Raw genomic sequence first — 27,046 nt, forward strand, 5'->3', positions numbered from 1 at the left:
TGGGTGGTTGTGGCTGAGCCGCCCTCCATCTGTAACATGGCTCTATTAAGGACCAATTCCAGTTATCTTAACTGTGTTGGGTTTGTAAGGTGAGACCTTAACAGTGAAGTGCCCTCCTATACTAAGAGGTGAGTTCAATTTTATTAAATGAGATTTATTCCCACAAAAGTGTATATAGCTATACTACTGCCTTAGATATTGACCATAGCAACAGGTTTTAACAGCATAGTTTTCAACTGCATACAAGCTGCTGGCACATACATAAGTCATACCTATTGGGCTGAGAAAGCATTGTTCATCCGATTCAGGAAATGGCTTGTGTGCATGGAGTTTTGAAATCTGAAAACAAATACTGCTTTGGAAAGACTGGTTGTTTAAATAGATCGCAGATTAGACATTTATCTGCTTTTTAATCACAAAGGACACACTTTGCTGTTTTGCCCCCCCCGTCCCCAAAGCTTCTTAAAAAATGTAAAGGAGACAGCCTAGCAGAGTCCACGAAAGTAATTCCTTTAACACTGTGCCTGGATCACTTTCAGTATGTTATGCAGTCTAAGCCTCCTTGGATACAGGAGCCTTTAATCTGCAGACTGTGTGGACTTTCACAAGTACAGGATGATATAAACACAGGGGGATGAGGGAGGTCTGGAGTACTCCTGCTCCTTACTGAGCACCAGAAAGGAGTTTTTGCTTCCAGGTGACCCTTTGGTTGCATCATCTTGCCTCACTGTAGGCTGGTTGTCCAGGCATGAATTTTTGCAGGCTGGTTGTCCAGGAATACTCTTTCACTGGCAGTTTTCATCTGTTTTCAAACTGCTGCATGTGTCTTTTTTCTTATTGCAAACAATCCCATTCAAAAAAGGTGGAATAGCTGCACAAGGCCCTCTAATTGTTAGCATTAAGTCCCTTTCATCTGGAAGCACCTTTAGACCTGGTTTGCTCATAAAAACAACTTGTTTGTTGCCCTATCCACGGAATGTCTGGCTGATGACGTATAGCTTATTTTCTCAATTCCTGGGTTGGCTTGTTTGTGTCCTTCATTCACTCCATATGTCCCAAATGTCTTTGTAATGTTTGCAAAGTTGCCTGTTGCATCTGTAGCCCTAGTGAAACAACCTATGTTTGCAGATAACAACCTATGATTAATTTGACTAGGATTCCACATCACAAAGATCTAGAATTCAGCAACCCATAATGGTAATAAACCATGATTTAGAATTCTATCTGATCCAAGTTTTACATTGCACTAAAGTTTTAAATTGCACTAAACTTACTAGCACTTGCTCTTGACAAGTCTGCATAGCTTGACACCTTAACGTAAAAATTGAGAACCTATTCATGTCTGAAGGTAGAAAATATGGGTACTGTAACACTCAAGTTTTATGAATATAAAATGAGCGACTTTCCAAGCTTGCCATCGTTTTTTAGGAAGCCTTGCAATTTGCAGGATACTGAGACCAATCTGTGCTAAGGCAATATAAGCCCTTGGAGTTCTGCCTATTCCACAAATCCCTTGTGGCGATTACTTCACACTTTTGGCAGTCCCTTTCCAGGAAAATACCTATGACCTCATCAAAGCTGGCTTTTAAAAGCGAATCCTGAAGACACATTTAACCCAGTATTGCATGTAGTGCTTAAGAACCATTAGTAGCTGCTTCTATGCCTATTTGTAATTGTCGGCTCTTGTTCTGGTAATACTGTTAGGGTGCCTTGTGAGGGCAGTGCGCCTTGAAGGTCGGTTTAAACAATGCTTCAAATAAATGCATGTAAAATGCAACCATCACCAGTTTCTCTTGTTGGAGCAATTGCTTGTACGACCAGAGAGTCACCATATTGGGAAGTAGATCCCTGCGCTGTTCAACGGTGCTTCTTCTCAAATAAATACACCAAAATTGCAGCGTTAAGATCCTGCCATGAGCTAATTTCGCCGGAGAAGCATCAATAGAACCAACTCCCCAGATGCAGCCACCGCCTCCTCCAAGACTCATTTCCCCGGAAGACGAGCAGAAGGCGGGACAACGTGAGCTTCAGGCGCGAAAGACTTGCACATGCGCTGTACAGACATGGGGGGGAGGCTGTTAAAAATCGTTCTCCTCCCCCCCCAACCACTTTCGATTATCAGTTAAACGGGTAATCCAACGCTGCGTCCTTTTTCTTCTGGTTCCTAGCGCCGCCCGTATATTCTTTCTCAAAGCGAATGTGGGGCGGTAGAAAAAGGTATTGGAGGAGGAGAAGGCGGGAGTTCCGTGAAAACTTTCGTCTTATTGGTTCACGGGCGCCTTCTAATTCTTAATGGCTCGCCAGGCTAGTGCGGGCGGTTTGTAAATTTTCACAATTAGCCCCGCCCGTTCCCCAAGTAAGTGAGTCGGTAGGTCAAAGGCACGAGTGAGAAGTGACTTTTAGAGCATCTCCCTGTGCCCAGTTGGTACTTAGCATGGCTTCTTCCCAGCGCAAGGATCCGGCTACAGCAGCGGCAGCAGCGGCCCGGGTCTTGGGGCTGGAAGCGGAAGTCAGGAGCCTGACTGAGGAGCTGAACCAGTGCCAGGTCGGTACCGAAGCGGGCAAGGGCCGGAGATCCGGGAGCCCCGGAATGGATCTCGGCTCCTGAAGGCCCTCCGGACTGGCTGCCTCAGTAGTGGGAAGCGGGGAGAGAAACTTCCCCTTCACCCTCTGCCACCGGTGCGCCGCTGCGCCAGAGCCCAGCCGAGGCAGACCACGGTCCCGGGGCCGAGCGGGGAGCCCACCCCGAGGAGGTCGGCGCGGCTGAGAACGCACGCCTGCGACTGGGCTGCTGCCAGCCGCTCAGCCCGTCGCCTGCGTGCCTCTCGGGGAGCCAGCCCGACCCCGCTGCCCGCGGGACCGACCTCCACAAGTGCAGCGTTCATGGCATCGTCGCTTCAGGCGGGACGAGAAGCCACCGCAAGGTGCGCCTGGCTTCCAGTGTAAAGTGGGTGCCGCTCCGCAAAGCAGGCACCCGAAACACCACGCCGCCTTTGACCTCGGAGGAAAAATGGGGCTGTAGCCACTGTTGGCTCTGCTTGGATTAGAGCCATGGACATGAGTGGGGCTTCCCATTCAATTCAGTGGGTCTTTCCTAAGTTGGAGTAATTCTAGGGTCGGCAAAGATACAAAAATGCCTCATAGACATCTTCTCTAAAAGCAGGGCTATCCATCAACTTGCCCAATGTGCAGCCCAAGCAGAGACCAGGTGGGACCATGCACGTCCCTTGCACGTTGAACAAATAGCGCTGGTTGACTTGTGCAAGTAAGCCAAGCTATAAGGGAATGACAGCATAAGAAATTATTGCCATTTCTACCTTTGCAGTTAGGACTTAATGATTTTTCCTTAGAAGGAAGTCTGGCTATGCTACTTATGGATATGATAGGGTAATGTTTAAAAAGTTAAATACTTCACTGTGGTGTAATGGTTAGAGTGTTGATGGGGATTCATGAGATCTGGTGTCTTGTCCCCATTCAGCCAGGAAGCTCATCCAGAAACTTTGGGCCAGTCACTTGCAGCCTAATTTGCATCACAGGGTTATTATGAGGATGAAATGGAGCAGAAGATGATTATATAGACCAACCTGGGCTCCTTGTAAGGAAGCAAAGGACAATATGAACATGACAACTCTTGAATATCAATACCAGGAGTTACTAGCTATATCTGCTACACTTGTATTGTTTCTTTCTTACATTTATATTCTACTTTTTGCCCAAGGGACAAATGCTGTACATAATTCTCCCACTGTTTCCTTACACTTTCAACAGCACCATGAGGCAAGTTAAGATTAGAGGTATGACCAGCTAAAGTTTGCCCAATTGTCATTTATTTATTTACTTACTTACTTACATATAAATACTGTCTGCTTGCCAAAGCTGTCTGGGCAGTCCTCAAAACAAAATCTAAAACCACAAAATAAAGTAATGTAGTAACACATAATACAAATAACATGATTTTAACACAGATGAAAGTGATAACCAACAAACATAAAAGCATCAGTGAAAATTCTAAAAGCACACTAATACCATTATGTAAACTGAAGGGCTTAAAAGCTGGGCAAATAAAAAGCTCTTTTCTTGGCATCAAAATGAGTGCAATGTAGGTACTAAGTGAGCTGCTCTGTGGACACATTTCCCAACCATGGTGCCACCACAGAAAAGGTACTTGCCTTCATAGCCACTTTGCTCATCTCATTTTTTGGAGGCCCTCAGAGAAGGGCCTTTAAAGATGGTCCTGGTGTTTAGGCATGGAAGGACATGATCTTTCCTGTAATTTATCTCAAATATGCTTTTTAGGTCAATACCTGAACTTAGAACTGTGTCTGGAAATGGACTGGCACTCAGTGCAGATCATAAAGCACTAGTGTAATGTGATTATACTGGCCAGTCCCCATCAACAGGCCCAATGTCCTGTTTTGGACCAGCTGAAATTTCATGGCTGGCTTTCCAAACAACTCTAGGTAGGGCTGCCACCTTATAGCACCATTTGCTACACAGCAAGAGGAAATGCCTGGTCCTGTCATCCCTACCTTGTCATCTGTTGCAAGCAGGACTGTACCACCAACAGATGGTACTGGATGACAGGGAAAAAAGAAACAGACTTTCTTTCAAGTATGTGCATCTGGATTGTGATGTAACAGCGCTATAATCTGATTTATCCATCACTCTTAATGGGCCATCCTGCTTGATTAAGCCAGGATATGCATGAAGGAGGTGTACCCACAGGTAACCTCTTTCTTATTGCTTTGTTTGTCCCTTTGCATAAATGGGAAAAAAGTCAAAATCGATCAGTTGAACATTGGTTCTCATTAACATGTAAACTGGAAAGTTCTTCTAAACAAGCCAGATTTGAGACTCAATTTCCAGCCCTGGTTTGAATCTAACTTTTGATCCCGGCTTGTTTGAAAGCATTCCCCCACAGTTCTCAGTCTGCAAGTATTGGAGAATTATATTTAAAGGCTGAATTGTAGCTTGTTTTTCCATGTTCACAAACGTGCAAATGGGATGTGTGCTTATGTATATTCCCTATATATTGCTTACCTGTATTCTGGTTTATCAAGTGAGGATTGTTTCCTATTAAGCACAAATGTGACCAGCATCTGATGATCTAATTTCATCCTCAGAACAACCCTGTTGAGTAGGTTAGACTGAGACACTTGGTCAAGATGAGCAAGTTACCTTCCTAGCTGTGAGATGGATGTATAGATAACTATGCTTGCCATGGAGTGTATATTTGATAGGTAAGTTGAGGGTGGATTTGATTTAAAACACTAGTCAGTAAGACTTGCTTTAAATAATGATTTTCTACATAATTTATACACATTCCTGCCTTAATCGTAGGTAGAGAAACTTCATCGAAATATTCCCAAACAGGGTCTCTGTTATGGCCTTCTGCCATTGTAAGTTATCATATAGAATAATATGATAAACCTCAAGCTATACACAAAACGATCCAAAGGCTTGTGGAGTATTCTGCTCAAAAGGGCTCATTTTTGTTTTTACAGCTTGCCCCTCCTTCCTCACACTTAGCTTCTTTTGCAGATCTATTCCTCTCTCAACAGTCTTCTATTCGTTGAAATTTTTGAAGTTTAGCACTTAAGAATTAACAGGTTGATTCTGTGTGCATAGATTTGCAAAGGAATAATGGATTAATGTCTTTTTTGCAACTCTGTATGTTCATTTTATAACATGTTTGCTGTGAAGAAGCATACAGTCTCTGCAGACACAAATTCACTGTTTTGAGAAGTGTAAAACCAAGCATCTGTGATCATATCTTCTAGATAGAAAGTTGCCCAGTAATCTTATAGAAGAGCATGACATTGTAAACTGATGAATGGAATTCATTTACCAAAAAACATAAACTTTGTATGAATATACAGCCTCTTGCTACATAAAAATTAATCCTTATTTCATGGTGAATAGCCTTTGGGCTGTAAAGTATCTTAAATAGAAAACTATCGTTAGATGGAGTTTCCTTCAAAAAACTGTTTATTTTTAAAAATCCAATTCAAAACAAATCCAATTTTTAATATTTTAATCAGTGATTTTTATCCACCCTTGGTGAGTTTGATCAGTACTCTGACAAGAATATACAAGTGTACATACATAACTAAACCAGTAGTAGCAGTTTGCATGAATATTTTAAATTTATATACATGCATATGTTTATGGGCTTTAAAAATGTGCCTTTTATTTTAGGGGTATATATAAAAAATCTTCTGTGTACACTCAAGTCTGATAATGTGTGACATTGCTGTCTGTGTCATTCTGGGTTAAGGTCTGATTCGCTGAAAAAGTCCAAGTCCAACTGTGTCTGATATTCTGTCAGTGACCAGCCAGTTACAATGGCAGATTACAAGCAGGGCATGATGGTGCCCACCATGTTTATTTCATTGATCTGGTAGAAAAAAGCAGTTTGCCTCTTGGCATGGAGATTCTTTTTTAAAAAAAATAATTCTGGCTAATCACATCGATGTATTCTCTGTAAATTAAAAAACCAACTTAGTGGTCATCATTGCACCATGTGTCAATTAATTCCTTAAGTTATTTATGTCGGTCTTTTCTCTGTCCTGAATCTGCTGCCAATCAGTTTAATTGGGTGATCCCAAGGCCTAGTAGTGTGTGAGGAAATGGCTCTGTTCACTCTCCCGGCAGTGTTCATAATTGTATACATGCTGATTGTGCCTCCACCTCAGTGTTTGTGTCTGTGTGTGTGAGTGAGTGAGTGAACCAAAGCTCTATGAAAGCCTTTTCATATTGTGGAAGCTCCAACTTCATCATCATAATTTTAATTACCCTTTCTGTATCTCTGCCAGCTGTGTGACAGCATTGTGCTACTTAGTTTATTTCCAACCCCTTTCCTAATAATTCCTAACACTTAACTTGCCCTTTTCGCTTTGCTTTCTTTTGTGACCTTAAAGACTTATGTTCTCTGTATCCACAGCCAATTTAGACCCAATCAATTAAATGTAAAGTCAAGATTTATGTGCATCATTTTGCACGTACTAATTTTCCATCTTATTTGCCATTCTATTGTCCATTCAAATAGTTTGGAGAGATCCTTTTGGAACTCTCCAGTATCTGCATAGTATTGCACTATCCTGAATAATTGGTGTCATCTGCAAACCTGGCTTTCTTACTGTTCTCCCTTGATGCCAGATCATTTATGAATAAGTTAAATAGCACCAGTCCCACTGCAGATCCTTAGGGGACTTCGTGTTTTCTACGAATTTATCTGGGACAGATGTTAGGCTGACTGGTCTGTAATTATGTGGATCCCCCCTGGATCCTTTTTTAAAAAATTGATGCTGCATTGGCTACCTTCCAGTCCTTTGCTAAGGAGATTTATTTTAGTGATAAGTTGCATATTTTTGTTAAAAGATCAGCAATTTCACATATGAGCTCTTTAGGAACTCTTGGGCGAATGCCATCCAGCTCTGGTGACTTATTTTCAACTTTGCCATTTGGTTCTAAAACTGCATCTTTTGTCATCTGCACGTGACACAGCCCATTAAAGTCATTGCCACAAAACGATGATTCAGGTGTGGGAATCTCCTCTGGTAAAGACTAATGTCAAAAATTCATTGCACTCCATCTTGTGAATAAGATCACAAGAATGACTAGTTCCCAAAGGCTCACACAACTTATGTTAGTAATTTGTGGCACATTGATAGCTGAAAACTCACTTCCAGCTCAGCACAGTTCCCCACCCAACTGCCCAGAGGATTTGTGTATTCTTCAGGTGCAACTAGGTGGATGGCTGTGTGCATGGCAGTAATTTAGCTTTCTGCAATTTTCTATTGTTCTTTCCAGACTGCCATTTTACCTTTTCTATTTTATGGCGTATTACTTCTCTGACTAGTTGATTTTGGAAGGTAGGTGTGCTGCAGAACCACCACATAAGTGAAAGAATAAGTGTTTTGCATACAGAATATTCTAGGTTCAAGGACACGTGCCACACATCTCCAGTCAGGGGCATCTTCTCTCCTGTGCACACTTCCCCTGAAAACTTGAAAATCTGCTGTCAGCCAGAATAGACAATGCGGGTCTATATTGACCGTTAGTAGCTTCAAATGTTCAAGTTCACATTTTTCTGTACCATCCACAGGACAGCCAGTGGCCGCCAGAATCTGTCTAGACAGCCATGGGAATTTTTGAAGACCCAGCTATGAGGCCAGAAGATCACTTGGGCCTCATAGCTGGGAGCACCCTTGTTCATTCTTGTAGCTGATGAGGAAAGAATCATGCCAGCTGCAAGAACAACCTCAGAGATAGGGCTTAGTGCAGGGGTCCTCAGACTTTTTAAACAGGGGGCCAGTTCACTGTTCCACAGACTGTTGGAGGGCTGTACTATAGTTTGAAAAAAATATGAATTCCTATGCACACTGCACATTAAAATTAATTAAAATTAGTTAAATTTTTTAAAAAAATTAAAAATGTTTCCTCTGCTCCCTCAGGCTGCAACAGAAGCCCAAGATGAGGTGGGGAAGAACATGTCCATATTCAAGGGACATAGCTACAACACAACCAAGGCACTAAATATAGTATTTTGCACAATGCAGCTGATGACTGCAACTGGCATATACAAAGAATGAAGCAAAAATACTAAGGGTAAATACTGTTAATGCCACTCTTAGTATTTAAAGCATGTCAGCCCAGAACAATTCCCACAATACACAATGGCTGTATTTGGATGCAGAGCTAATGACTACCATATTTTAGTGGAACCTTGTCAAAACTGGTACTGTCCAGATGAGTTGGACTACAACTTCCATTGGCCATGCTGGTTGGAGATGGTGGAAATTACAGTCCTTGCCGCCACCTTGGTTCTGAGGGAGTGGGAGGCTGGAGAGATGAGGGCAGGGCAGCTCCCCAGCCAGGAGAGGGCTGCCAGGAGGGAGGTAAGGGCTGCTTTCCGAGGCGAGGGGAGGTGAGGGACAGGGCCACGGCTGGCTGAGCGGGTTGCCTCCCGACTCTCCCCGCCACGGGGGGAAGAAGCATGGTGGCCACTCAACGGTGGCAGCTTGCTCAGAGAAGGGTGCAGCAAAGGTGTGGGAGCTGTGGCCCTGCTCCGCCTCAGCCTGTCCGCCCCCGGGCTTGGTGAGGCAGCCGCGGCTTGGCCCGCAGCCCGAGAACATGGCTCACATAATTAAAAATAGATTTTTAAAGTTGTATTTTTCTTACCTTCAGTCCTTTTTCACTGTCTTCATCTCTCTCTCTCTTCCACCCTCCTCTCTTCTGTTTCCCACTCTGTATTCAGAGCCAACACATGTGTGCAATGCAGGGGAAGAGCCAGTGCACACGCAGTTGAAGGGAGCTGTTACAATTTGGAACATGTGCCGGCTCTCTGCTCAGTTTCAGAGAACGCCTGCACCAGCTCAGAGCTTTTGGACTCGCTCGGATATCGTTTTCTCCGAATGAGTCCAAAAGCTCTGAGGCGTGCCGAGTAAACAACCATGGTGGGCCGTAGTTTGAGGACCCATGGCTTAGGGGATAGGAGAATGGGATTTCGGTGCCACCAAAATACATGGTCTTATAGTAGTGCTTCATCCACCTTCCCTCCTGCTCCAAATCACTTTGGATAGGCAGCTGAAATTGCCTGTCTAACTGAATTTCAAGGCAGGAAGCAGCAGAGGTGATCTTTGTCCTTCTACTTCTTCTGCCCTCCACAGTAAACTTGTAAACTAATGAGTCTGAGGGTGTTAGAGGCATCCTGATTGGATTGTACCCTTAATGAAATATCCAGTATTAATTTAAAGATGTATAAAATGGCTTAAGCTTGTAATCCTGTACACACTTAGCCTGGTAATAAGTTGCATTAAATACAGTGAGACTTCTAAGTAAGCTTGCACAGGATTGTATGGTCAGATCATCAGATTCCTTTCTGAGTTGCCTTACAGCTTTACTTTTGGTTTGCTAGTTTTCTTTTTTAAAAGAATGTTTCTGATGACTTTCTTTGAGGAATTTTAAAGAAGGCTCCTAAAGGGAACTTATTCCCCCAACTTTTATCTTTCTGCATTATTAATTTCTATTGTGAACAGCAGGAAGCTATAAATTAGATATTTAAGGAGAGGAGTATTTTAGGAAGAAGGGGCAACATTAGGATGTTCAAAGAGCATTGGTTCCTTAAGGGATCACTAGCAGGAAAATGTTATTTTCAAATAGCAATAGTCTACTTGTGCATTAACTGCAATAGTAAAATATACTGCTTGTTCTTTAATGTTTGTGTTCATGCTTTAGTGGGATTAAACAACTGTGGTTCTTTCCTTTGCTTCATGCTTAAAGGATAACAGTGGTTTTTCCTATATCTCTTTGTATTAGGAACTGTGTAAGAACTGCCTTCGAAAAGGGCATCCTTCCTAACCTGTTTGCATGATCAGGGAGAGAAAATCAGCCATGGTGGCTTATTCCTCCGATGTGCAGAGGTGACATGCCTGAGGAGATTTGCTTAATTATTGTCACCGTCATGGCTTGCTGTCTCATGTTGATCTGGTGAGAGTGGTTTGTTATTGTTACCAAATTATCCCAGAATTCTACAACAGCCCATGGGTTCTGGATGGCTTGTTAAGCATGGTGAGAAACCACTTTTGCTACCTTTGGATGACCTAGCATGCTGGCGAGAGGAAGGTTCAGGCCCTAAACAGGCTTTGAGGAAATGGCACATGGTGCACCCCATTGGATATCCCTGCTTCCCCCCACCCCAAACAGAGCTACACAAAGTGCCACTTGGACTCTTTGCCAGTTGTTATCAGCTAGAATCCTATGGCCAGAGTGGCAACCCTTTTTTGCCCATTTGGCCAAGGGACTCTGAAGCCTTTTGTCCTGATCACGATTTAGTGTGTTGTCTGGTCTTGTATGACATGCTTAGTGCTAGGGGGTTTCCTAAACACCACTATCAGCCATGGCTTATAAACCACCCCATAAGAAGCAGGGTACTGGGCTCGCACAACCTGTCAAGCATGGCTGAGCATGTTGTGTGAACCTAGTCTATGAATGATTTCACACTGGAACCTCATGTTGGTTTGCTCCTGCTGCTGATTATTATAATAATTAATTTTATTTATGTACTACCACATAAGAAAGTATAACATTAAGAAAACTAAGATCATGGCATCCGGTCCTCTCACTTCCTGGCAAATAGATGGGGAAGAAATTGAGGTAGTGACAGATTTTATTTTCCTGGGCTCCAAGATCACCACAGCTGGGGACTGCAGCCAAGAAATTAAAAGACACTTGCTCCTGGGGAGGAAAGCTATGGCAAATCTAGACAGCATACTAAAAAGCAGAGACATCACCTTGGCAACAAAAGTGCATATAGTCAAGGCTATGGTTTTCCCAGTTGCAATGTATGGCTGTGAAAGCTGGATCCTAAGGAAGGCTGAGTGCCAAAGGATTGAGGCCTTTGAATTGTGGTGCTGACGGAGACTCCTGTGAGTCCCTTGGACCGCAGGGTGATCAAACCGGTCATTTCTACTACTACTACTATTATTATTATTATTATTATTATTATTATAACATTTCTATGCCGCCCCTTGCCGAAACCTCTAGAGGAGATTTCTAGAGGAGATCAACCCTGACTGCTCTTTAGAAGACCAGTAGTGAAGATGAAACTCAAATATTTTGGCCACCTAATGAGAAGGAAGGACTCCCTGGAGAAGAGCCTGATGCTGGGAACAATAGATGGCAAAAGAAGAAGGGGATGGCAGAGGATGAGGTGGCTAGATGGAGTCACTGAAGCAGCTGATGTGAGCTTAAGTGGACTCCAGGGGATGATGGAGGACAGGAAGGCCTGGAGGAATGTTGTCCATGGGGTCGCGATGGGTCGGACACGACTTCACGACTAACAACAACAACTACCACATAGCTGAAGGCCTCTGACAGTTTACAACAATCCTTAAAAAGAAGACAATAAAATACCATAAAATCAAAGAAACAGTGAAAAATTTAAAACAATTAAAATATATAGTGAAGAATGACCCTGTTTAAACAAAATGTGGGATGGGGTAGTCCCCTGAAGCCCTGGGTGGTCAAGCAAATCTTTAAAGGTTCAATCATAAAGTGCTGTCCCAACCTGTTGCCAAAAAGATAACAAGGTTGGTGACAAGCAGGGTGCAGTAGGGAGATTGTCCCATAAATGTAGGATCACCACAAAGAAAGCACTCCCTCTTGTTGTCACCATCCAAGATACTCTAGGAGTTGGCACTTGGAGAAAGGGGTTGAACATAACATCTGACTAGATTGCAGTTGGGAGAGGCACTCTGACAGGTTTTGTGGTTCCAAGCTGTGTGAGGCTTTATAACCTAGACCAGTACCTTCAATTGGGTCCAGAGGCCTACAGGGAGCCAGTGCAAGCAGTCCAGAACTGGTTTTATGTGTTCTATCCTTTTGCCAGAACTGGCATGGTTTTTTAGTTCATTGTGTTGAGGCTTCAATGACTGCTGGCCTCTTTTGAGACCTTTGCAGAAGGGGAGCTCTTTTCACAGGCCATTCTCTGGAGAGGACAGCCCATGAGGAAGGCTCATAGCTACCTTAAGGAGTAATCCTGAGGTGGCTTCCTGTGAACCCTAAAATAAGGGCAGATGAGTCCTGCAGATGAGACTCCAGAGAAAGAGCAGAGGAAGGTCTTTCTATCAGCATTATAAAAGGCCATCTGCCCCTCATCACAGTTCAGATGCACCTGGATCCTCTTTAGTTCCTTACTCACAGACAGATGAGGAGGAAAGGAAGCCCTATATGCACCATTCCCATACTCCACAACCCAGATCCCTTGTCTGCTCAATATAGTCCTTTCTCTTTATGGATGTATTGGTGATGCCCACAGCCCATTCTTCCTCCTTTCCTACAATTACTTCCTAGAAATCTCTGCCTCTTGTGAATCCTTTACATCCCAGTACAAAAGGAAAGTAGTTGAACCCTCTCAGGATTATCAGGCAGATCTTGACTTTTCTCTCCCATCCTCACACTTTTATGATCCTTAGACAAGATTAGTTTGGAATGAGCTGTGTCTGAATTCAGGGTCACATTTGCAATTGGGGAAGGAGAGGGAGGAAATAAAGAGAAGAGCAGAATTCTCTAGGAGAGAGGCAGCTGTCTTGAGTGTCCACCTTCCACAGGAATCACAGAGTATGAGAATCGGAATGTGAAAACAACTCAGCATAATAACAGCAACATAAATACCTTGTATGTTCAAAGCAGAAAAAACAACATTGCCAAAACCCATTTCCCCAGAGCAGTCTTCACTTCCTTCCCGCTTCCCTTCCTGCCCACCCTATAGTTAATGAACCTAAGAACCCTACTGGGTTAGATTTAATTCAGTATTCTGTTTCTCTCAGTGGCCAACCAAATTCTTCTGGGAAGCTCATAAGCAGGATATGAAGCCCGTATGCCCTACTCATTGCATTGTTTCCCAAAATTCTGTATAGCCATCATGCCTAGGAGCCATTGATAGACTTGTCTAATCTGAGTGAATAATGCATTTCATGTATTAATTAAGCATTATGTGAAAATAACATCCTTTTTTTGGTTTAAATCTTTTGTTACTCAGCTTTATTAGATAATCCTGAGTTGTGGTATTATGAGGGAGTGCTGGAATTGGGCAACACACTAAGCCACCGTGGCTCCAGAACCATGCCCCCAAGGTGGCTTAGCATGTTATATGCATCCAGTAAACATGGAACTTCTCTGCAATGAAGTGTGGTTACTTGTTTCCTGGAGCGCCCTTCATGCGCCTTTAACCAATCCAAAGAAACATGGGATTGCTTCTCTTTAGCTCAGCAGCACTTACATGTTTCTGTACAAACTTTGAACCAAAGAGAAGAATTTTACTGTTGTAATTAATTAACAGCATGATCTTGGTTAAAAAACAATTGGTTAAATGGTTGATACTTTGTTAAAGGCAGCTGTGGCCTATTTCAGGGGTGAGTGAACGAGTGAGTGTGAGAGCCTCTGCAAGTACTAATGGGCATCAGCCTGGCTGGAAGTTGGCCAGGAGTGCAAAATGGGCATGAAGCAGCATGCAGAGCTGCCAGCCCTCCAGTGATCATTAGGCTGTGCTAGCACAACATTTCCAGAACAGGACAGGTCAGTGGAGATTCCTCCTGTGAGTTGTTCTGGAAATGCTGGTTTTGGCTCATTTGCAGTTGCTCTAAGAAGCTTTAGAGCAATCAGAAATGAACCAAAGGGACTTATTTCTGTTAGGACAAGGGAAGCTTTGGATACTGTTCAGTATCATTTAGTATATTGACTGTTATTAAATGTTAATATATCATATTGACAGTTCTTAATGATAAATTATGTAATATTTCCCTTTCACACTCAGTTAATGAAACATGAAGCATGTTTCAAAAGCCAGATGCTGCCTCACTTGGAGACTTACCCAGAACAGAAGGCAAGGTGGAGAGGCACCACTGAAGTTTTTCATTGGCCCAGTGCTGGCAGAGTATAAATTTTGCCAGATAATGGTTTTATTGTATTTGATTGTTCAGGTTCTGGTGGATCCAATGAGTATATATCATCTTGGATCCTCCTTCTTTATGCTTGGACCCTTTTTCTGAAGCACTAACTTGATCTTTTTTTTCAGTTTCTAATCTGGTTTAGGTTCAAAAGAAACTTTCAGATAAGGGTTCAAGGGAGGAAAAAAGACATTTTCAATGTTTGGTTTAGGGCTTAAAGCAAGGATTATTAATGCCACAGATATTTTTCTGCAGGTGAATATGTGTGAAAGATAAGCGTATGAGGAGCTAGGTTAGGCAATGCTTAGAAATTAACCAGCTCTACATACTAAATCCAGGACTTTTGTGTTGTCCAAGATTGGAGCCAAAATATATGAGTTAGGATAGATATATGTAACAGATTTTTAGGATAGTTTATTAAGATACAAAACTAGTCAGTATTTTCTAGCAAGACTCAGTCTTTCCCTGTGATGTCTTCTAATACGAATGTATTTTCTTATACACATATAGTTGAATAAACACTGTACAAGGCAGGGATAATTAAATCACAAATGGTATTTGTTAATTTTAATGTTGTCTTAATCCCTTATGTTTAATGCAAGTACACTTCTTGATAATAAATATATCATAATATAAACCTTTATGAAAGCCTGTAGAACTTTGCAGTGGGCATTCCCCCTTTTTGGCATATTTTTTCCTGTTGTAAGGGAAATTTATCTTCTAAAATATTGCCTGTGTCAGTATCTGATTGATGTGATTCTTTGTATGTACGTATCTGTGTGTCTGTGTGCTTAGGCATTATGTTAGCCATGGATAGATAGTATATAAAGATCTTGTGCTTTTACAGTAATTCCTCCCCTTTCATTCTGACCCTGTGGATTCTCAATTTTCGCCCCACTTTTGATTTATCAGTGAGCCATAGTTTTCTGTAACATCTGCACCTGGAAACTGTGCTTTGCCACGAAATTGACAGAGAGGTTATTACAGTGTAGAAGGGGAAGTGGAACAATGAAAGAACATGATTTGTTCACATAGTACAGGAGTGGGGAATGTGATGTTGATGAAATGCAACTCCTGTTAGCTTTAGCTATAGTTCTTCCTATAGTTAATGGGAGGAACTATGCAAATTGCAGTCCAACAAATCTAGAGGGTCATGGATTCCTCATTTCTGAGATAGTGCTTTGCATGCTTCCTCCTCCTCTTTCCCCTTTCCCTTTTTTCCATGTGCTGTGATCAGTAACTTCTGATACTTGTTTGGGCAAATCATAAATTTTCTGTTTTGTTTGAAGGGGCAGCCTATGTCTTGCACTTGCCTGTAAACCTTGTCTTCTGATCCTGGTTTCCTCCTTTAGGCAAAGTGATGAACTGTGGCTTGTGACAAACAAAGATGGGAAATTACAGGTTACCTCATGTAGAGAGAAGACAACCCTGCAGGCTACCCTGTGGCTTGTTCTGGCAGCACTAAACCATGCTTTGGCTTGACTTCGGAGCAGTCGTGTATCATCATCATAAAATATAAAACTTGTGAAGCTACATGTTAAATGACATTTTATTAAGCAAGTTGATTTTCAAATATACAGATGCAGTAGATGAAATGGTTTGTGAATTAAATGAATGTCCTTTAAAGAGCAAGAAAAGTAAAAGCTCTAAACCTATGCAACATAAAGTAGGAGGGGAAAGAGGGAAGAACTTAAAGAGTTCTTATGTGATTTATTTATTTGATTTATATGCCACTCCAGTAGCCATAGGCTCTCTGGGCAGCTTACATCTTGCACATAGCTAATTAAGCTCTCTCTGTCTCTCTCTCTCTCTTTAAAGAACTTTAAATGGTTATGTGTTGCTCGCTTCCCTAACTTTAGGAAGTTCTAGATTCTGTCCAATATTATGAAAAAAGAAGAAAATGGTCTTTATCAGTTTTGCATACTTTCATACCTCTCCTTTACTCATCTTTTTCATAAGCTTACTGGACCCATAAGCTTACTTATCTCATAGGCGAGTTGTTCCAGGCCCTTGATCATTTTGTTGTCCTTTTCTTCACTTTTTTTTTCAAATTCTGCAGTATCCTTTTATGTCTGAAGACAAGAATTACATGCAGTGTTCCAAGTGTACTCGTGCTATAGATTTGTATAAGAGGACATATTGGCAGTTTTTTCAGTTCCTTTCCTAACCATGCCTAAAATGGAATGTTCCTTTTGCACAGCAGCCACATACTTGCTGAACAGTTTAATCAAGCTGGCTTCAACAACTGCTAACTCAGATCCTATCAGTATATACTTGAAACAGAGACTTTATTTTTCCTTACAATGAGCCCTATGGGGTCATAATGGTCATTTTGATGCCCATTGTTCCAATTTGGAGAAGTGCTTTTGGAGCTCTTTGCATTTCCTTATAGAACTGCCAGCTAAAATAAAAATTATAAAATAAATAAATCTGCCAAAAATTTTCAGAAGACCATCCAGATTTATCAGCCAAAGGAGCTATCATATTTGAACCTCTACTTCTGCAGATGTTAGTGTCCAAATTAACTTGGTAATGATCTGTCCATCCAAACAGACAGTTGACTCCCCCATGCACAGATTATTTTCCCTTAGTCAGAGTGGAAAAACACACCCTAAGATACAATTTGAGAGATGACGTTGGTAGCCACGAAATCCTTGATCATTTGTACGAATATTAAAGTTCTCCAAGACCATTACTTTTAGGGTCTTCAGCCCCATCCAGACCTGGCACGCTTTGCCCAATTAAGCATGACAAGGATGAAAGGAAAAAACCTTGTGGGAACATTTCAAGACCCAATAAATGCTATAGAGAGAATATGTTTACATTTAAAGGAATTTGGGAAATATAGTGGATTGCAAGTTAATTTGGAAAAATTGGAAATGATGTTATTTAATCATAATAGTGAAGAACTGGGTATATTAAAAGAAAAATATAAATTAAAAATAGATAATATTAGATATTTAGGAATTGATATTCCAAAAGATAGTCAAGAATTAAAGAAGAAGAATTATGAAAAGTTAAAGAAGGCTATAAAAGATAAAATAGGAAAATATGAAAAGGTAAAATTATCATAGTTTGGAAGAATAGCAGTAACAAAAATGAAAATTCTGCCAAAGAATATTTTTTTTGTTTTGGATGATCCCGATCAAGTTTTATGATCAAGAATTAAAGGAAATGCAGAAATTATTGGAGATTTATTGTAATGGAGGAAAGAGAGCACATAAGTAAAGCACTATGGTACAAGTCACACACACACACACACACACAAAGTAGGGCTAAGCATTCCAGATGTTAAAAAGTATTGAGTTGCAAACCAATTAAAGATAGTTCCAGATATTATAGCCCAAAGCAAAGAATTAATATGGAGTGATACCGAATTAAAAGAATTAAGGGAAATAGGCAATAACTTAGAGACGTATTGGTTTAAAAAGGATATTAAAAGATTATTAAGAGAATTCAAAATCCCCTTTTAAAAAATACGATGGAAGTATGGGAAAAATGGAGACAGCAGTTAATCCCAGGAATTTTGCCGTTAACGCGAGTGTTCGAAATGGAGAAATTCCCAAAAATAGAATCAATGGATTGGATTAATAAATTAAAAAATAGTCATATTTATATATAAATGGGAAGACTGGAAAAATAAGATAAAAATATAATACAATTGAGGAGTATATTGGCAGAAGCTAAATTAAATTGATTAAATTTAATTCAGTTAGAAAAATGGATGGATAAAGATGGAGGATAATTTAAAGAGGAAGAAAGACAATTAACAAAATTTGAAATGATTATAAAAGAATGTGAGACTGAGGAAGAATATACAAGTAAAGGAAGAATTGCTAAAATGTATAGGATATTAATGGAGTTAGGAGATCAGACAACAAGTTTAAAATCAATTTGGGAAATGGATCAGGGTGAAATAAAAAAGACTGTAAGACTATTTGGAATAGAAGAGTATATAAGAATATGTTAGAATTAAAGAGCATGGATATAAGGTGATATGCAGATGGTATTTAATACCAGTTAAGTTAAACCAAATTGATAACAACTACTCTAATGTATGTTGGAGACATGAGAAAGGGATTGGAACTTATAAACATATGTGGTGGGATTGTGATAATATACAAAATAATTGGATTATGGTATTTAATGAAATTAGAGAAATTTTAGATATAGACTTAGAAATGTCGCAGAGAATTGTGTTATTACTGTTGATTGAAAAACAAGTAATAATAAATGAAGTTAAGAAAGAATTGATTCTAAGTTAGATAATGGCAGTTAGGCTAGTGATAGTTAAATACTGGAAACAGAATTGGGTTTTGCAAAGGTACGAATTGGAAAATGAAATATGGAATATGGTAATTAATGATAAACTGATGACAGAAATAAAAATTTAAAAAGGGTTAATAAAAGCAAATAAATATTGGGAAGATTTTGTAAAAGCAGTACTGATAGAAGGCAAAGGTTGTAAACCTAATCAAGATTATATGAATTTCTGGAGGGGATATGAATATAATTGAAGTACATTATATAATTATTAATTGTTATAATATATGAATTAAGTGGAGGTATTATTGGTCTCCGGGGTGGTGGGGGCACTTTATTATTTACTTTTTCAATTATTAATTGAGTTTTTGGATATTATATTATTAACGTTGTGAAGTGTTGTATTTATGGTTTTTTTCTTCTGTATTTTAGAAAAATCAAAAAGGTGGAAATTTAATTTTTAAAATTTTAATTAATTTTTTAATGTGCAGTGTGCATAAGAATTCATTCATATTTTTTTCAAACTATAGTCCGGCCCTCCAACAGTCTGAGGGACAGTGAACTGGTCCCCTGTTTAAAAAGTTTGAGGACCTGCAGTAGAGGGACAGTCAGAGGCATCACTCTGAAAGGGAAAGTTGTCCCTCCCACATCTGATGGATGCAGGCAGATCCAGCAACTGGTCACGTGAAAGCTTCTCTGGATCTGCTCTCTTAGGGGGCTTAAGGTGTTGTGTCCTTGCTCCAGGAGTTCCTCCTCTAGCTCTTCTTGATTAATTTCTACTCCTGTCCCTGAGACAGACAGCAGAAGAATCATGTTCAGCCCAAGCCCCATTGCTCCAGCCCCCCATGGCAGTAGTTTGCCCCTCCCTCCTGGGTTCAAGCAAAGTGTAAGTTACAGTTTGTTATCAGTCTCTGCTTCTGGACCCTTCTGGAACAGGAATCTCACGTCTTGGATTGGCTCACAAGTTCAACATGTCTGATCTGGATCTGTTCCCCTGGTTAGGTCCACAGCAAAATCTCTTTGGTCTGAGGTTCAGGTGCCTTCTGAACCCCAGTATGATGGATTCACAAGGTGATTGCAACAACCTTCATGGCAGTATGGGTGGTGAGCAGGACTTGGTGGGGCCCAAACCACATCTCCTGAAGGGGCTCATTGGAGGAAGACCCAGTGACCTGGTTCAAAGTCATGCACTGGCACATCAAGTCTTGGGGGGTTGCTGGAGCTGAGTATAGTATAAAGAGAGGTTAGAGCAGACTGCCACACAATGAGTTATTCTTTCAGTACATTTTTCCCCATGTGCCATTACATCTGATACCTGATCTGGACAATCCCTTAGCCACTCAGGATATGGTCACCCATAAACTATTTCGAACAGGAACAGTTTGGTTTGTTTTTGAGTGCTGACCCACTTAGAAGCACCAGAGAGAGGGCATCTGCCAGTGCTGCTTGACAGGTGCCTCTTTAGGACTGTGTATGTTTGAGCACCTTTAACTGCTGCTGATAGGCCTGCTATGGCCCTATCTGAATGTGCAAAACCTAGCAATGGTAATCCATGCTCTGATAACCTCATGTTTGAACTACTGTAATGCCCTTTATGTGGAGCTGCCCTTGAAAATGGTCTGGAAACTTCAGTTGGTACAAAATGGGGCAGACTGCCTGTTGACAGGGACAAGCGGACATGAACACAGAAACCCTGTCCTTCAGCAACTGGACTGGTTACCAAGTAAAGTCTGGGCCCACCTTAAGGTGCTTACACTACTGTATAAAGCCCTTAATGGCTTAGGGCCGGATTTCTAAAGAAATGTCTCCTCCCATATGTACCTCCCCAGACCCTAAGAACATGTATGGAAGTTCTCTGGGAGCCTCTTTTAAACAAAGTAAGGAAGGTGGCCCTGAGGGGAAGGACCTTCTCTGCCGTGCCTCCCTGACTATGGAACCAGCCATCCAGGGAGGTGTGCCTGGTGCCCACTCTTTATGTATTTCAGCACCAGGTTAAATCCTTTTTAATTTTTCCATTATTTTATTTAATGGTTTTTATTTATATGATGATTGGCTTGCTGTGGAACAGTTGTTACTGTGTTGTGTACTATTATTATTATTACTATTACTTACCTGTTTAATTGTGTTTATTATATTTGGATTTTTAATATTATTGTTGATTTACTTATGCTGTTTTAAATGTTTGTACGCCATTCCGTGAGCGTCTACTTAAGAAGGTTATATACAATTTTTAAAGAAATAACTAAATAACTAAAATATCTCTCATTTTAAATTCAATGCCTAGGAGCAAAGGGTAGTTTTAATCAGTTGCCAAAAAGATGACAAAGTTGGCATCAGGTTGGCTTCAGTGGGGAAGCAAATTTGTAATGGCTGGGGGAGCATCACTGAGAAGGCCCGCCTTGTTGCCTCAGAGGCAGAGGCCCCAGATGTAGATGGTACTGTCTAGCTATACTGGAGCTGGGAGCAGTGTTCCCTCAGGTATTGTGGTCCCTAGCCGTGCAGGGCCTTATAGGTTAAAACCTACACTTGTGATTGGGCTCAGAAGCATATAGGCAATCAATGTAAGGGAACCAAAATTCATGTCATATGTTTGGTCCTTCTAGTCCTACTTATCTGGCTGCAGCATTTTGCACAAGCTGCAGCTTCTGAATAGTCTTCAGGGGCAGCCCCACACAGAGCATTGCAGTAATCCAGCCTTTCCCAACCTGGTAGCCTTCAGAGACATTTGGACTGCAACTTCCAGAATTCCTTTCCAGCAGAGCCATTGACTGGGAATTCTGGGTGTTGCGGTACAAGCATGTCTGTAAAGTACAAGGTTGGGGAAGAGAAAGACTGCAGTAATCTAATTTAGAGATTAGTGTAGCATAACTGAAAGCAGGCTAGCCCTGGCCAGTCAAGGATGTAGCTTGACCATCAGTTGAACCTGGTAGAAGGCACTCCATACCAATGGAGCCACCTGAGCCTCAAGATGAATGGATGACAAATACAGATAAAGGAGAACCTCCAAGTTCTATAAAACTATGATTTTAATGACTCCAGATCAAGCTACTTGGGCACATAGTGCTGATCAGCTATATGCTACTTGTGCATATAATGCTAGTTGATCAGGGAGGAAAGAACAGAAAGGAACTAAATCTGATGATGTTAATACATGTAGTTTAGTTGTAAACTAAACTAAAATCATAAATTTAAACAGTTGTGAAAACATGCTCATTACACCAGTGCTGCTATTGCTGGTATTGTTTTGTTTTGTTTTAAATTAGGGCAATGCAGCAATTACTTGTCCCAATAATTCCTCATCCAGCTAGGGATATGCACACTGGAAGAAGTGTAGGTTGCTCTGCATTTGCTCCCTAGCTGAATTGAGGCTTATTTGTCTTAATTCCTGATACTAGTAAAAAGGGCAACAAGGATAGCACATCACAAGTAGACCTTTTTGAAATATGTGTCTTACGGAGTAAATACGAAAAACTGACCTTTGTGATCAGGCTCCATCGAATGATGAATATTCAGCTATCCCCAGAAACATGCATGTTCTCTTTCTGAAACAGCTGAATATCCAGCCTCAATCCACTGGGAATCTTATTTGTCTTTGATGCTATATGTTTGCAAATGCAAGCTTTAAAACATGGAAACTTTGATACAAAATTGATGTCAACAAGGACCACTTCTGCACTGAGATCACAAACTCTTCAGTGCTCATATTTCTTTAACTTTTCTGTGAAAAATATTTGAAGTCTGAAGCAGTTTGTTCTATTTGTATACCATTGTTGCCTTCCAAAACATGGCAAAACACCTGCAATATTTTCTTCATTACCTTTTCTCCAGAAACTAAGGCGTATGCCTAATATTCTGAAAGGGTTATAATATGCTCATGGGGTTTGAGTAGTTGCTAGGGCCTATATCTGTAAGTTTTAACAATATCACCTTCTTCTATTTATATAGTAAACTGTCTCAGCCTTTACTTTCAAGGATAGGCTGAACATGCACATGGTGGGCATGTCATGAGTGGAGCCGGCTGGAGCGGGGGGTCAGACTAGATGGCCCTGGAGATCCCTTCTGACTCGCTCTGTTTCTATGTTTCTATTTTTGTTCTGAATATTTTGAGGATGGTCCCAAAACCTAGTGAACATAATTTGTCTGTGCCAAAGATACTCAAATAAGCATATGATCAGAAAGAAAGTGGGGAGAAATAACTTTTATCAGTCTAAATCCAATTCATCATCTGACAAATCTAATAGTGACTGATAGGCATTTATATTTATATTCTGACTTTCCTCTGCATCGATTTGATTTGTATAATAATCCTGTGAAATACGTTAGATTGAGAGATCATCATTTTCTGAGTTGGTTGTGTTCGTGGCCAAGTCCATGTCCCACATTGCTTAAACTGAATATTTCTCTTGACTTTGGGTTTTGCACCTGTGGTAAATAGGGTTCAGTGAAGTTTGTAAGTACAAAAGAAAAGCCATGCTGATTCAGACCAGTCATCCATCTTGCCCAGCATTCTCTTCATACAGTTCCTAGCCAGCTGCTCAGAGGATCCCACAAGCAGGAAATGAATGCAACAGCCTCCTCTTGCCCAAGTTCCCAGAACCTGGTGTACATAGGTTTACGGCCTCTGCTCTTGGAGGTAGCATATAGTCATTGGAACTGGTAGCTGTTGATAAGTTTTCCTCCAATAATTTGTCCAATCCCCTTTCAAAGTCACACATGTTGGTGACCATCACTACATTCCATGGAAGTGAATTCTATAGTTTACCTATGTACTATATGAACAAGTGCTTCCTTTTATCTGTCTGGAATTTTCCACCAATCGGCTTCATTCCAATTTCTAGAATTAGGAATGAGAAAGAGAAATTTTCACTTTCTCCAGGCCATGCATAATTCTGGGTTGCTTTCTCATGTATCATCTTACTTGCCCTTTTCTAAGCTAAACAATCTGAGCATTTGTAACTTTTTTCTCATGGAGGAGTTGCTCTGTCCATTAATGATTTTGGTTGTCCTTTTTTATACTTTTTCCAGCTCTGCGGATCTGTTTTTAGTTGCAGCAGCCAGAACTGTGCACAATATTCTAAGTGTGATCACACAACAGATTTGTATATGGCAGTTCCATTTTTGATGCCTTTCCTAATTATACATAACATAAAGTTTCCTTTTTTAAAACAGCAGCAATGCACTGGATTAAAATTTTCTTCAAGCTATTGATCACAACTCTAAGTAATATCTCTTTCTTGATCAGTCATCATTAGTTCAAAATCAGCTTATACTTAAAGTAGGGATTTGTTTTTTGCCCTAAATTTGCATTAAATTGGACTTTCTTGCTGTAACGTGAACTGGTTAAAGGCTTTACCATGGGAGGATGAGTTAACTGACAAGAAGAGCAAATTGTTACAATTGCCAGGTGTTTGCTCAGTGAGGCACTGAGCGCTCAAGGACCTGGGAGGAGCAAATATTCTCCTGGTATGCAGAAGGGAGAGATATTGTAAATTGTACCCAAGGACAGAGGAGTTCATACTCCCTAGGACAGGACAGGAGATTGGGGCAATAAGGGAAAATGGTGCTCACCTGGGAACCATCATTCACTGTCACCCCATAAGCTATCTGACTGGGGCTGGGTGAATAAAAGATGAGAGCCTGAAGAGGCATGAATACCTGTTTGAGGAGAGCTTCTATTCTTGCTGCCAGATTCTCTGCCGAAGAACTCTGTGCTACCTGGTGTCATTGATCTCTACAACTAGTATAGTATCTATGTGTATAACTAGGTTAGGTGAAGCCTTTTTATTTTGTGATCAAGGATGCCAACCAGGCCTAGGGTCTTGGAGGGCTTTGACAGGCTGTGAAGTGTATTAGTACTGCATGCCAAATCCCCTTTTCCTTCCTCCCCTTTTTTGTGTGTATCCTTTGCCTCTGTGTTTTAGTATACCCATCCCTATCTTTTATCTTTTTAATAAATCCCTTTTCCCCAGCGCTTGGGTTGTCATTGCTGAATCCAGTGTCTGGTCCAAGGGTTTGGGACCAGGGAGGGTCTGGGCAAAGATTATAGCCCAGTTGGCCTGGGTGTCTTACACTGAACTGTGTTTGCAATTTGGTACTTTGTTTCCCAGTTTGGTGAGAGCCAGTTGGAGTTCTCACAATCCTTCTGTAATTTAAGCTCCCTGAATAGTTTGTTGCCATTAGCAAACCTGTCCACTTCAGTCAGTCAGTGGTCTTTAACTAAAACTGTAATCCTAATACAGATTTGAATGCATTTTTGGCCTCTTAATCTGGAGAGATTATAGTTGTTTGAGAATGATGCTCCTGCATGCTAGTGAATTAAAGAATGCATAATAAATACATCACCATTTAGCCATACTGACTCTCACTGAGAATGTGCCAAGCATATGTGTTTGGCTGTGCTATCTGTATCATGGGATTTCAGAGATATTCCTATTTCAAAACTGCTTTGCTGTTTTGAGACAGATGAACAGTATGCAAATCTTTAACATCATTAACAAACAAGTAACAAAGATTCCCATCCGTTAGACTTAATTTTTTGGTCAAACTGTTAGACTGCACTCTGCTCCCTGAGCCAGTGATAAAATGCAGAAATCCTTAGTTCTAGAATTTGCTCTTATGAATTCTTGCTCTAGGAAATAGCTGTGTGACTCCATGACAAATGCAGTTTTGCTTTTGATATGTTCTATGTTTGTTTGCTAAATTTCCTATGTGTATGCTGAGTCCTGTGAAATAGTGGTTTACACTCCATCTATTTTTATAATCTGCATCTTGCTTTTATGCCCTCAAAAGAATTCTCAAGTTAGCTGAAAGCACTTAAATTGACACAATTCAGTGGGAATACACTGGGCTTTTTTTCCTGATATACTAGCCAAACTCTAAAATTTCCAGTATTTTTGAAGCCACAGTGTGAAAAACAATTATTTTAAAGCTTTTTGTTCTTTAGGGATGAGATGTGGAAAGAACTGGAATAAATGTTGAGGAAAAATGAAAGCTATGCCATGCTTGCTAAAATTAAAACAGAACTTTAGTACTTGAAGAACATCACATGTATCATATTAACTTAGGTTTCAATCCTATTCAAAGTAATCTTGAAATAAGTTTAGTTACAGGATTGCTCAGTTAGTCAGAATATGTATTCATCCTCTTTAGGACATTGAAGTATAAAGATGTCACTGTTAGAAGGAAAAATGTGCTGCAACCCAAGGAATCATAAATGTGTCCTAGTTCATGGCACCTGACAAACTAGAAAAAATATAAAGAAACAGGGAAGAAAAAATATTTATTGAGAATTTCAGTAAGTGAAGAACCCAGTATGTAATAAGGTTAACATTTGACTATTAAATTAAACTCTATAATAAGACTTGATGAAGTCTTCTGTTTCCTATAATTATTCTTTACCGGGCTTGTTCCATGATGAATTTACTTCATCTGTAGAGGGTTTAGGCCTCACACATTAGCCACCCCCAACATAAAGATGTGTGACTCGTTCCATCCTGACCTTGCTTTGAGAAGAAAAGTCTAAGGGGGGATTCTAAATGTGTTTGGCTGAACTCACTTAGAAGCCTGATGGGAGCATTCCAAGTTCATAGAGCTGAATGTGTTTCGAATCCCCCTCAGGCCGTCTTGCTTAAAATGGGGTGGAATGTGTGTGGTGCACTACAAACTTCTTTGTAGTTTTTGCTGTTAAACAGAGTGACATATGCCTGCTCCATGAATCTATTCCTTGATGAGACATTCTTTTCATTCACTGGCTCTTAGCTGATGGATGTTTTTATTTTTAAAAACTGCATACCAGTTTCTGAAGTGATTTCTGGGTGGCGTATGTTAAATAAAGAATTATTGGAGAGGCAGAGTATAAATATTTTAAATAAATATTTGGAAATATCTTTCTGATTCCTTTAGTTGGTTCTCACTTCTTAGAAAGTAATCTGCAGTTATGTGTGTGTGTGGTGGGGTGTACTGCTCAAGTGCTGATTTGATAGGCCTTCTCAAATGCTGGTGCTCAGCTGCTTTTCTAACTTGTCCTGGGAGTCTGGCTTGCCCCTCCTGAAGAGCTAGAATGTTTCTTGGCAATCAGACCTGTCCTTTTTCTAATTCTTAAGGATCAGAAAGCCATAGCAAATGGATATGTTTTCAATACATGCCCAAAAGATGCTAGAGTTACAGGTACTTCAGATCATTCAAGAGGATGGGCAAGCACTGCAGAGGAGGTCTGTCTTTGTGATGTCACAGAATGGAGATCTGTAAGCCTTATCACAGAGAATAGGACTCTTCCTGAAGAGACTTGGCCTGTGTGCCTAGAGTTCCTGGGATATCCTTTGGCAAAGAATGTC

At 40.7% G+C, this 27,046-nt stretch overlaps 1 protein-coding gene across 4 annotated transcripts in view; it reads left to right on the forward strand.

Annotated features, from left to right (window-relative positions):
* The first annotated feature begins 2,194 nt into the window (after positions 1 to 2,194).
* The window catches only part of CNTLN (centlein), a 213,942-nt gene continuing 189,090 nt past the window's right edge, over positions 2,195 to 27,046 (forward strand). For 2 of the 4 annotated variants that reach the window (XM_044427774.1, XM_044427777.1), the window contains exon 1: positions 2,195 to 2,545. In XM_044427774.1, coding sequence (XP_044283709.1) covers positions 2,435 to 2,545 — 111 coding nt within the window. In that variant the 5' untranslated portion in view covers positions 2,195 to 2,434. The remainder of the gene's footprint in view (positions 2,546 to 27,046) is intronic. The other 2 variants (XM_044427780.1, XM_044427775.1) reach the window with 1 other exon arrangement.

This window comes from Varanus komodoensis, unplaced genomic scaffold (assembly GCF_004798865.1).
Source record: "Varanus komodoensis strain SLA01 unplaced genomic scaffold, ASM479886v1 scaffold19, whole genome shotgun sequence".
In the NCBI taxonomy this organism is placed as follows: domain Eukaryota; kingdom Metazoa; phylum Chordata; class Lepidosauria; order Squamata; family Varanidae; genus Varanus; species Varanus komodoensis.